The sequence below is a fragment of the Fukomys damarensis genome, unplaced genomic scaffold (genome assembly GCF_012274545.1).
Source record: "Fukomys damarensis isolate Sample0158 unplaced genomic scaffold, DMR_v1.0_HiC HiC_scaffold_33, whole genome shotgun sequence".
NCBI lineage: Eukaryota > Metazoa > Chordata > Mammalia > Rodentia > Bathyergidae > Fukomys > Fukomys damarensis.
In genome coordinates this window covers 44837438-44849737 of record NW_022900945.1, presented here as the reverse complement: position 1 = coordinate 44849737, position 12300 = coordinate 44837438, and the positions used below count along the sequence as shown (strand labels likewise).

General features: G+C 47.5%; 1 protein-coding gene across 8 annotated transcripts in view; it reads left to right on the top strand.

Moving 5' to 3' along the window:
- Positions 1-12300, top strand: part of Syt6 (synaptotagmin 6) — a 58173-nt gene that overhangs the window by 1519 nt on the left and 44354 nt on the right. For 3 of the 8 annotated variants that reach the window (XR_002025579.2, XR_002025577.2, XR_002025578.2), the window contains exons 1-2: positions 5551-10075; positions 11540-12098. Coding sequence is in view for 4 of the 8 variants with exons in the window: in XM_033758193.1 (XP_033614084.1) it covers positions 9303-10075; positions 11540-12098 (1332 nt within the window). In the remaining 4 variants the exon portion in view is untranslated. Of the gene's footprint in view, positions 1-5544; positions 10076-11539; positions 12099-12300 lie in introns of those variants that run through there. The other 5 variants (XR_781637.3, XM_010631239.2, XM_019208513.2 and 2 more) reach the window with 3 other exon arrangements.

The following is a 12300-nucleotide window of genomic DNA, read 5'->3' as shown; positions in this document are numbered from 1 at the left end:
GGTGGGCGGGGCTGGGGGCGCTGCGAGGCCGGGAGGGAACGCAGCGTGGGGGTGGGGAGATCCTGCGGGACCGAGACGCCGGGGTTCACTGGGGCTCCGCACTCTGCGCGCCTCTCTTTGTCCCCCAGTCCCGACCCTCCGTGGTGCTGGGCCTAGGGGCCTTAGGGGTGTTCGTGACTACTCGACAAGCAGCTCGGGAAAGGGAGGAGGGGACCCGGAGGCTGGAATTTGTGCCTCTCCAGGGACAAGCGGCCAGGGACAGGAGCAGTTCGTGGAGCTGGTGCAGGTGGGGCAATCTCAGCGGCCGCAGGTGCCACAGCCCTGTTTTCCCTTGAGGTTAAGGGGGTCACTGAGATAGGGTCACTGGTTAGGAACAGATGTCCAAGGGGAGGCTGGGGGTGGAGGGCAGGTTGCCAGATGCAGGTTTGCGGGTGAGTGGAGCCCACTTCAGACGTGGGTGAGTCGTAGAGGGCACCTGTCTCTCCACCCCTGATAATATGTAATCAATGAGTTGATTACTGCAGCAGAAGAGATGGAGATTAGAACTTTTTAAAGAGGGTGGTACAGTGATGAAAGTTGGTGAGGCTGGTTCTCCTTCTTGGATGTTCTCAGAAACAATGGGGCCCAGCAAAAATTATTAGTCTCTGGTTCTCTGGTGCCATCTCTTTCTTCACCGCTCAACTGCGTACACTCACCAGAAATTTTCCCTAAGCCGGGGACTTCACTTTTTCTCTCCTCCTGTTCCCTAGCTTCCTTCTGAAGCCTTTTCCTCCAATGGACCATCTGCAGTGGGGCCTTAATGCTGGTCCCAGCTTTCAGAGCCCAGAGGGTGCAGACACACCTGTCGAGTTCCGCCTGAGAGCTGCTCCTCCTTCTCTGTCCAGGGCAGAAACACTGACCATGGGATGAGGGCTTGGGGGTGTCTGTGCCGTAAACCCTCACAGTGGAGAAAAGCCCTGAAGGACTCCAGAAGGATGCCTTTTAGTCCACAATGACAGGTGCCTGAGTGACCAGGTTGAGGGTGAGAGAAGTCTGAGGGTTGAGAGCCAGCAAGGCCAGATGAATCAGTATGGTTTCCTGCAGGCTGATTCAGAAGGCAAGTTTGAGTTGTCAGCCCTGGGGAACTTTAACTTTGACTGCTGAGTCACAAGCCCCAGGAAGCCTAAGGGGCCAAGCTGGGAAGCTGAAAGGGATAGGAGAGGCAGACCGAAGGAGACTCTGGATCAGAGCAAAAGAAAGGGGTTGAAGAGTGGCTTTGAGACCTCCAGATTTAAGTGAGTACAGGGTCTGCGGAGGTGTCATGAAGTTCACGGCCCCAGAATCCTACCTCCCAGTCTATTCCCTACATCCCAGAGCCAGTGTCTAGAGAATCCAGATTCCCTAGCCAGAGAAATTCTTCTGCAGTTTTATGAAAAACACAAGTGAGTAGAGTGTGCTCGGCTCCTTTTACCATTTTATGTTTTCCTTCTGTTCTAAGATGCTAGCATGTGGGATTTCTAGTAACACCTGAGATTCAGACTCCACTATCTTTTACTGAGACCCTCTCAGTGCCAAGATCTATGCTAGGAATTGCACCAGAAATCTGTCTGTCAGACCCTGGTTTGGAAACATCCATACCCAAACTGCCCCAAATAAAAGAAAAATTTCCATTTTCTTTAAAAAACTCTAAAGGCAAAGGGTCTGGTTTCCTCCTTAATACATACCCACCCCCAACACTGATGGATGATTCTCTACCTTTCATTTGTCATTTGCCTCTTGGAGGTGAATGAACTTTCCCCACAGGCCATATTGCAGATGCTGGGTGTGGGAAGAGTGAGCTCTGGGCTGAGCTAGTAAGCAGAGACCCAGAGATGTTGCAGAAAATGCAGGAACCCAAAAGCAGACCCAAGCTGCCCTGCCCTTAACCCGATAGGCAGGAAGAAGCTGTTTTTCCCAGCTTACCTGTGACCAAGAGATGTATGTGATGTTTGCTCACTTTGCTAATGACTCTGGAGACAATCTATGCTTCAGCTTTGAAGTTGGCCTTTCACAACACAGAGAATTTTTTTTTCTGTGTGCAATGGCAAATTAAAATGCACAACATTTCATTAAAACAGAGTCCTGTGTCTACACCCGAATAACCAACCACTCACCTTTTTCCAAAACGAAGGAATCCTGCAGATCTTGCCTTCTTTGAGCAAAGGGGCGATGCAGGGTCCTGAAGAACACAATGGGGTGTCATTCTGAATCTACTGGGTTTTTAGCTTTAGGATTCTTGGAGCAAGGTCCAATATGTAGAAGTTCTAGAGCTCTCAGATTCAGAGATCGAGTGTTCTTCCTCTGATGGTGGGGGACAAAAGATCCAGTACGCTTCATCCCTCCAAGCTCTGTACCAAAGATGTGTTCTCTCCCAATGGCTACAACTTTACTTTGTCTTCCCTGTCCAGAGTTTGGGGGGGAAAATATGTGGATGCAAATAATTAGGCCTGAGGCTGAGGCAACTGGATCAGGCTAGCTTTCCTTAGGGTCTGTGTAGAGCTCTCTACAATTGGAGAAAGCATATTAAGAGAATATCCTGAATGAGCTAGGTGGCACTCTTGCCAGTCCTACACAGGAAAAATCACCTCTAAAGACTGGATTAACTTTAGGAGCTGCACTCGGAGGGGTCTCTGACAGCAGAAGCAAACAAGGATGCCTCATCCCTGCCTTATCTCTCAGGAGTTCTGAACTTGTTCTTGTTTTTCAAGGACCCACACAATTCTCTCCTCTCATCAGTTTTTAGTACAAAAAGGGAGAAGAGCACAGAGGGAAAAGGATCTTTCTGGTGTTCTGTCTGCCCATCGCCTCCATTGCTACAGCCTTAATTCCCCACTTAGAGAGGCCACATTCCCTGACCAGCCAGGCAGAGAGGTACAGTTACCATCTGCCAAAATCATAATACTAATAATTGCTAAATTAGTGCCAATGCTCTGCTAGCTATAATACTCTACATTAGTCTCTGATTTATCTCTGAATCCCCTAATGATGGTGGAAGCAGGCACCCAGTCATAAAGCTTGGTGTGGCCATAATTAGCTCAGCACTGTCTCTCCTCATCACAGCTTTTTCAGGAGCATTAATTCCTTCTGTGTTTGGACTCTGCTAATTATCCCCATCGGTAACTGGGCCTGGATCTCTAAAGAAGGAAAAGAAGCAATGGCCCTCTGCTCCCCTTCCCCAACCCTGAATTTTAATTACATTCAATTTGCCAAATAAATTTACAAGCCACAGCAGAGCTTATTATTAATGGCCCGTGTCTATGAGCCTCACTACAGAATAGTGCCTGCTTCACACACACACACACACACACACACACACACACACACACACACACACACACACACTCCTCAGTTACATTTCTGGTTGGGACTTTTCAGGTGCTACTGCTTATTTGCCTGGTGGCTCGCAGGTAACCCGCAACATGTACTTTGCAGGGAAGAAGCAGAAAGGTGGCTCATAGTCCAAGTTTGCAGAACTGTGCATGAGCTCAGAGTCAGGCCAAAGAGTTGAGGGCACCCCACCTTTTCCTGGTTACAGCTCAGAAGCGACTCTCCAGCTCCTCTGCCCAGCCCTTGACTGTAGCTCTTCTTCTCCACCTCCAGTCACCTGAGATGCCTGGTTCAAGAGCCTGGACTTTGGCATCAGCAAGTCCTAGATTCAAACCCCAGCTCTTCTGCTTAATTCACCGTACCTTTGAACAAATTACTTAGTTAACTTCTATCTCTACATTTAGTTTATCTTTGAAAAGTGGAAACCAATTTCTGTGGGAGGCTGGAAAGATGAAATGAGATGACATAAAGGTCATAGTGCTCACCATGTTGAAATAAATAGCGAACAATATCATTAGTGTTAATTCTAATGGTTCTGTCCAGAGTCTCTTCCCTTCCTGGGCTAAATGCTGTTTCTCCCATGCGCTTGGGCCTCTGCATCACTTGCTGCCTGGTCCCTGGACTGTGCTTTGCCTGTGACTCCAGCTGTGTCTCAACCAGAGCTAGGCTGAGGCAGCTCCCGATCTGCGTAGCCCGAGCTCTTCTTTTTCTGAGTGTCCACCAGCAACCCCAGGCCCTGCGGCCAGACTTCTCTAACTGTGGTGGCATTGGGGTGAGCAGAGAAAATGGTCCTGTCTTTTCAATTTCTCTCCCCAGTTTATCTTTTCAATTACAATGTGTTAGCGAGAATGCCTGTTACTGTTACAAAATGGATTTTCCTGACACGGGAGCCCATTAAAGAAAATGGGAACAATAGGAAGCGATGAGAGCTGCTGATGAATCCTAACACTGTGGGTAGGGAAAAGGGGAGAGGGCTCCAGAGCTCTGGCTTTGAAGAAGTGTCAGTGGGGCAGATAAGAAAGCCCTGGGCTGCTCACTTATGACCTAGCATTTTCCAGAAGAGAAAGGAGGCCATGGGCCATCACCCTGCCAGTCTCATTTAAGGTGACAAGCAGGTCCTACCCTGATGGCCTTCAGGGGAATCTTGACTTCCTGGGAGATAATAGGGGCTGGGGTCCCTCAGGTGCTTGGCCTTCTGATCTGGCTTTCTGTGTGGCTCAGAGGCCTAGCTTTGGGTTTTTCTGAACCCAGTGAACTATTAAATTCCACCAAAAAGGAAAATCATGAAGAACAATAGCAGCTTATATTTTGGGGCATTCATCCTGGACCAGAATCTCTGCTCAAAGTCATAGTTTATGTAATACTTACAATGATCCTAAGAATATAGAATCCTCACTAAGTAAAGGAGGAAGCCAAGATTTGGAGAGGCTAGACGACTTGCCACAGGTCATACAGTGAGAAGGCAAAGTGGTTGGAATGGGCGCTGCGGTTAATCTAGCCTGATGTCCACCTGAGATGTCTGCCTGGTTTCTGAGCACTGTGAAGTCCAACCTGAGCCAGGGGTAAAAGCCACGGACACCTGTACAGTGCCTTATCTCTGATGTAGGTCTCCAAAGCCTAATTCCATAGCTCTTCAGAATTTTTGAAAGGACTCTTTCCCATTGGCCACTGTAGTTACCCAAGTCAGGTGCCTACGAGCTACGAGAGTGTCTCTGGTAACCTGAGTAAAGATGTTTCATGACTAATAGAACTCATGAACTTATTTCCTTCAATTTCCAAGAAAGCTTTGCTAGAGCATAGGATTTCTCAATTGTCGATTCTCCTTCCATGATTTTCTTCTTACCTCTTTGGAACTTGTACTTGCTCACCAGCTGAGTAGTGATGCTAACAACACAACCAGGGCAGTAGCAAGCAAATGAATATCAACAGAAAATCTTGGAGGTGTGTGATCTTTCACATAGTATATATTATGTCTCAAAATACAGAGACAACTGGCTATCTATGAAGTAATTATATTTTTTCTACTAGTAAGACTGCTCTTGGTTTGTCATGATAAGGTTACAGTTATCTTGACTAGTATTCACAGCTCGCAGGTGCTCTGATCACTGAAAAAATTTAAAACTAAAGGATATTTAAAACTAGATTGAGCATAGGTCATTCTAATAAAAATAGCTAGTATCTGTATATGGCTAACTACCTTCTAGGTGTAGTCCTTTGATCTCATTTCAACTTTACAATGACCCTATGAGGCAAACACAATTATTATTCCCATTTTAATGGATGAGGAAATTAAGGCTGAGGTAGACTACATAGTTTTCCAGAGTCACACAGCTTAAAGCTATTGGAGATGGATGCTGAATGAATCCTTTTTCACTTCCTTCTCTCTAGGCTGAAGGGTAAATAAGCAAGAAGATTCAGAGAAAGAATACAAATACCAAGGAAGCACTTTCTCCTTCCCAGTGCTGGAGGGATGTATCTGTCTGGTTTTGAGGCTTGTGAATAGTACACTTATGATGAGAACTGGATCAGGACCAGAAGGTGACAGAATTACCCATCAGAGCTCTATCTGCCTCTGGGGGCCGAAGTTCAAACAAGATGTGAATAGAAAAGGTGTCTTGAAGGTGTTATTTGTACACCTATGACTTCCTAGGGGACAATTTTGTCCTGATAGATTAGCCCTAAAAGCTTAGGGTAGAAAGGCACACATCTTAGGGACCGAGACTTGTGCACAGCCTGTAGGCAGTTATGCGAACTTCCATCCCTTCCCAGCTTCAGCGCACTTGGACCAGGTGCTATAAATTGGATCTGGAATGTCTCCAGAGGCCATGCGCTGAAAGTCTGTTTCCCAGAGTGGTGGCATTGGTGGTGGAGAAACCTCTCAGAGGTGGGACCTGGGGGGGGGGTCTTCAGTCATTGAGGGCTTCACCTGGGGGGAACAGCAGGGCCCCACCTCCTTTCTCCTCTCTCTTTCACTTCCTGCTTATGAGGTAAGCACTTTCGTTCTCCTGCGTGCTTCCACCATGAGGTGCTGTGTGACCCAAAACTACAGGACCAACCAGTCATGGACTGAAACCTCCAACACTGTGAGCTAAAATAAACCTTTTCTTTTTATAAATCATTTTTCTCGGGTATCTGTTGAAGTGACAGAAATCGGACAACTCACCATGGGACGAAGCCTGTCTGAGCTGTGGGCCACAAACAGTGACTTTTAAAGGGGTTAAATCCTCTACACTAACCTCCACTCCAGCCTGATTCTGCTTGTACTGACTTGGTTACTACCTCGTGTCCCTGCGTGGGTGGGATGTCCCTTGGTGTGCAGGATCTAATTGTCCTCTCCTTGACTGCCCCTGAGAAGTCAAAGCCCAGGCTCTCCTAGTCCTGGAAGAAGACTTGCCAGGCACAGGATGGGCCTCCTGGCTTTATATAACCAGTATTGAGTGCTGGGTGCTGATTCCTAATAACACCCTATACCTCCCCTAATCACAGCTCCAAGGGAGCAACAGCTGGGGGTCATGTGGAGAAGCAATAGAAATAGCAATCATACTGAGAAAAAAGCGTATTCCCTGGCCTACCATTCCTCCATCTCTTTTTTCATTTATAAATTCAGGTTGTTTTGTTTTTTGTTTTTGTTTTTTTTTGTCAGACTGAACATTTAAATGCACTCCATGTACTCCCCTCATCCCCCCCTTCTCATTAAAATTCTAATTATTAAGAGAGCAAGTAAAATGTATGATCAAAGGAAAGCAAGGCCCTAGAAATACCTTTTGTTTTAAGAGACTCCATTGCGGAGAATGCATGCAGAACAGCTGTAACTGAGAACAGATGTGAGGGCTCTGGAGATGGCCAGATACTTAGAATAAGGGTACATATATTTGTAATAGTTTTCCTGGGGAGCCTGGTAGGATAAGGGCTTGGAGAAATGGTCTCTAAGCTAATTAGATTATGAATACATAACAGAAAAAAAATTGAGTTATCATCTCCAGTACATGTCTATGTGTCCCCAAGTTATGTATAGGTCTATGCCCTACAGAGAAGATGCTGCAGGGCTGGACTGGCTGGGTTAAAGCCTGTCTCCACTCCTTACTAGCTGCATGACCTGAGCGATCTTCTCTGTCTATTTCCACACCTGCAAAATGAGGATAATATCTTACCAATTCAATGGAAAGGATTAAGCAAGTAAACACATAAAAAAGCACTTTAAACCTTGGACCTAGTAAAGTTGAATAAATTGATCAAATCCAATAATAAAATGCCATTATTACTATCAATCTATATATTAAAATTTTGATTTCTTATATAAGAGAATAAATACTAAAATGATCTTATGTTTCCCTTGTGCCCTTGAGGCACAGGCACACCATACTGATGACCTTTGCCTAGAAGGTACCTTAGAATCAGCTTTCCTGGTCCCTGGTGATCACCAGGGCAATGACTAGCCCCAGTTTTTTGGGCCAGGAAAGGGCTCCAGTGTCTCCATGTAGGGGCTGGGCAGGGGTGTTGATAGGAGGCTTGGGATTTGAAGAGACTGTGCTCTTATTCCCTATTCCTAGAGGTACCTGATCGCTGATCCAAACAAGTAACTGGAAATGGATCTAAAAGACAGTGCTGCCCCCCAGAGAGGGTGGCTGATGTTCCACTGCCTTCTCAGACCCCTCTGGATCTGAGATGGTTTTCCTAGGGGCCTGTGTACAGGAGGAACCTGGTCTTTTTTGTCTCCCAAGCCTAGCTCAGACCCAGCACCTGGAAAGTACTCAGGAAATGTTGGTTACACTTAATTCTTGTATTTTCTATTCATTCATTCATTCACTCATTCCCATGTGCCAGTTTCTAAGTTAGTTCATGAGTCAAGAGATGTGAAAACATAGGGTTCAAGAGCCTATGGGAGTGTATAGTTTAATCTGAGACAAACAGACCAGAACAGTGGAAAGAGTGCCAGGCTGGACTATGGATGTCTAGACCCTGGGGGAGGTTCTGCGCCTGCCCAGTCTGTGATCCCAGGCAAGTCCCTTCTCTGGGCCACAGCTCCCATATGTAAAAGTAAAATCTGGCTTCAGACTTTGTGGGGTTGTTTCTCGCTTTTAAATCCTAAGATTTTGAAGGCATCGAAGCAGGCTAATCTCGAGGCTGCAACCTCTCAAGCCTGCAGGGACTTGGCAGGGAACAGGAAAGTGTGGGTTGAGCTGGCGAGGACCCACCCGTATAAAGGGAGTCACCAGTGCCTGCTGTGCGGTCATGGGTCCCGGTGCCAAATCATCGGCCTCTCCCAGAGAATCTGGGTTGGTGATGATTGTAGAATTTTCCTAACTTCTCAATCATTATGCAAGCCAAGCTAAATTCTTCTACTGACTTGTCCACAAATGACCTTTTTGCAAACCTTGGCAGGCTACCATTGGTTCAGAGCCTTCTGATTTCTCTACTCAGAGTAAAAAAAAAAAGAGGGCTTGGGCTCAAAGGTTCATTCTCAGATTTGGGGAGGGAAGTCTGGTGGGAGGTCTGCTGAATAACTTCTCACGAAGAGAGGCATCATGCATGGTACTGCTGTGATCATGGGCGTCCCTTTGGGTCAGGAGCAGGCTGGGTAGGGGTACTCACCTCCAAATCAACCGCAATGCTCAAACAACCAGCTTTACAGCAGGTCCCTCAAATAGCCACTGACATGGGAAAGGGTAGCTATCAGAATCATTTGCATTTTGCATTTATCTTTGACATGTACTGTGTAGGTCAGATCCCAACTTAATACAAGTATCGGTTGAGCTCTGGGGTACTCAGAAATATTCTTCTTCTGAGAAGCCAACCCCTGCACTCAAGGATATGAGAGTGACCCCATTCCCTTGAAGTCAATTCATTGTTTGCTGAGCTCCAGCCTTGGGCAGGATGGGGGTGAGACAAGGAGGAAGAGAGAGTGAGTTGGCCTCACAGCCCGCGGGGAAAGAGAGCTACACACAGAAACCACTTTGATGGGCCTGTCCTTAGTAACAGCTCTAATAGAAATTCAAACAGCATCCAAATATGAACGCTTCACGAATTTGCACGTTTCCTTAGGCTGCCATTTAAATTACTTTCCCTTCCCTGCACACATGCCAGTGGGCAGTAGAGGAGGCAGTAAGGTGCTCCTCAAACTGGTGGCTGTTGCGGGGACGGTGATATTGGAGAAATCAGCCTGGGGTAAACAGAAGGCTACAGGTATTTTACGAAATGTTCAATTGAGAGTCATCTCTAAAAGTCATTGCTCTCCTTCTGACTTGGCAGTTTTTCTCATGACCACTCTTTTCTCTTCTTCCGTCTTTGTCCCTTCTGTGTGCACCCTCTGCCAACACCTTTGCCTGCTTCCTCCTGCTTCTGTCTGTTTCTGTCCCTGCCCGTCTGGCACTCGCTGGGCAGGCACCTCTGTTGGCCTTCTCGCCGTGGTAGTTATTGTGTGTGGTGTGGCCCTGGTGGCAGTTTTTCTTTTTCTCTTTTGGAAGCTGTGCTGGACACCCTGGAGGAACAAGGAGGCCTCCAGCCCCTCTTCTGCTAACCCTCACTTAGAGGCCTTCCAGAGCCCCAGCTCCAGAGGCAACATGGCAGACAAGCTGAAGGACCCCAGCACCCTGGGCTTCCTGGAGGCAGCCGTGAAGATTAGTCACACGTCCCCAGATATCCCGGCCGAGGTGCAGATGTCAGTAAAGGAGCACATAATGCGCCATACACGGCTGCAGCGACAGACCACAGAGCCAGCGTCATCCACCAGGTGAAGAGGGTGCCCCTCGCTTCTTAAGCCTCACATGCCTGCATTTCTGTATTCAGTGCATTAATGAGATTTCAGCCTGGGAAGATCAGAGGCCAGAAATAACAGCACATGCTTGTGGAAGAATAGATCAGATGGTGTGGCCCACGGTGGGCAATCAAAGAGGAGGTGGGCGGCAGGAGAGATGTCACAAAAGGGGATCCTTTGGGGTGGGGTGCTGTGTGTGGTGTCCACCTGGGATAGCTGTGGCTGGAACAGAAAAGTGGAGAGGAGGGTTGGAAGAGAATATGGGAAGACTCAGGGGAATGAAAGCGCATGATGTGTTTGGAGATATATTAGTAAAGCCTCTCATAGCTGTGTACCACAGTTCACTGGAGATGAGGCAAGAGACTCCTTCTTAAGAATGAGGACTCCTTTCAAACCTCTCAGAGTTCCCTGAATGACAGAAGTGGTGTCTGTGGCATCCTTTAATTCAAAACAATACTAACAACAAACACATAATGACAAAAAAAAAACCCTACTTTAAAATAAGAAATACCTTTAAAAGGTGGGGCGCATGCAGGGACAAGACACTGTATTTACTCAAAACTAAAATGCATGCTCCAAACTTAGGGCTCATGTGGATTCCTGGGTCCCTGAAATTCTCTTCCAGGCTGCCACGGTTTCCAGCCACAGGGAGGGAGGTGGCCTCAGGCAAGCGGCTCACGTCCCCTGAACCTCAAGGAAGTTCTCCCAACTGTAAAATAGAGCTAATAAAAAAGTTTTTTAAAATAAAGCTAATGACTCTTACAAACCATTGTGAGGAAACAATGAAAGAATCCATGTGATACTAAGAGTTATATACTGATTATTATATACCTGGCTCAATTCTTGCATTCTACAGCTCATACTGTACATGTATTAATTTATATCACCATCAGAGCAATTCTATGCAATTACTTTTATTATCCTTATTTTTATAGCATAGAGAATTTAAATACCTCGTCCAAGGTCACATATCTAGAAAGTGGCAGAGCTAAACTTGAGCAATGCAGTCTGACTCCAAAGCCTATACTTTTCCTCACTCTACTGCTGGCCGAAGAGTAAGTGGTGGTGGTCGTGGGGGTGATGACGATGACGATGATGGATGATGATTTATGGAGAAGGATCCTTCTCCCAAGGGGACTCATGGATTAACAGAGGAATCAGAGTCATGCCTCCTAGGAAAAAAAAAACTTAGAAAGCAGGAAAATGATTACAATGGTTAACATTTATTGAGCTTGCTATACACCGGGCACCATTCCAGCTACTTTACATATATTAAAGCTTCCAACCACCTTGTGCACAAAAATGTATGCACAGGAAAAGTAGGGTCAAAAAAGGGGAGGAAAAAGGGGCTTTACAAGGGGTAGGATGTTCCAGTGCCACCAAGGTCGGGTCTTCCCTGAGCCTTGACACCCTCCCTCTGCCCCTCCTGCTCTCTGCCAGGCACACGTCCTTCAAGCGCCACCTGCCACGGCAGATGCATGTGTCCAGCGTAGACTATGGCAATGAGCTGCCCCCAGCCGCAGAGCAGCCGACCAGCATTGGCCGCATCAAGCCCGAGCTCTACAAGCAGAAGTCGGTGGACGGGGACGACGCCAAGTCCGAGGCTGCCAAGAGCTGTGGGAAGATCAACTTCAGCCTACGCTATGACTATGAGAGCGAGACCCTGATTGTGCGCATCCTGAAAGCCTTTGACCTCCCTGCCAAGGACTTTTGTGGAAGCTCTGACCCTTACGTCAAGATCTACCTCCTGCCCGACCGCAAATGCAAGCTGCAGACCCGGGTGCACCGCAAGACCCTGAACCCCACCTTCGATGAGAACTTCCACTTCCCTGTGCCCTATGAGGAGCTGGCTGACCGCAAGCTGCATCTCAGTGTCTTTGACTTCGACCGCTTCTCGCGCCACGACATGATCGGGGAGGTCATCCTAGACAACCTCTTTGAAGCCTCTGACCTGTCCCGGGAAACCTCCATCTGGAAGGACATCCAGTATGCCACCAGTGTGAGTACAGCTCTGTCCCCTTGGCTGACTGAGGGTTTGCAGTGCTGGGTGGGGTGGGACATGCCTCCGGCTCCCAAGCCCTCTGCCCTTCAGGATGAAGGAAATGAAATGACCCCAGTGGTCCGGTGCACCTGGGGAAGTCTTTACATTCTGCCCAAGTTGGGATCGAGGGTAGCAGAGTCTCCACGTGAGTGGGAAGGCA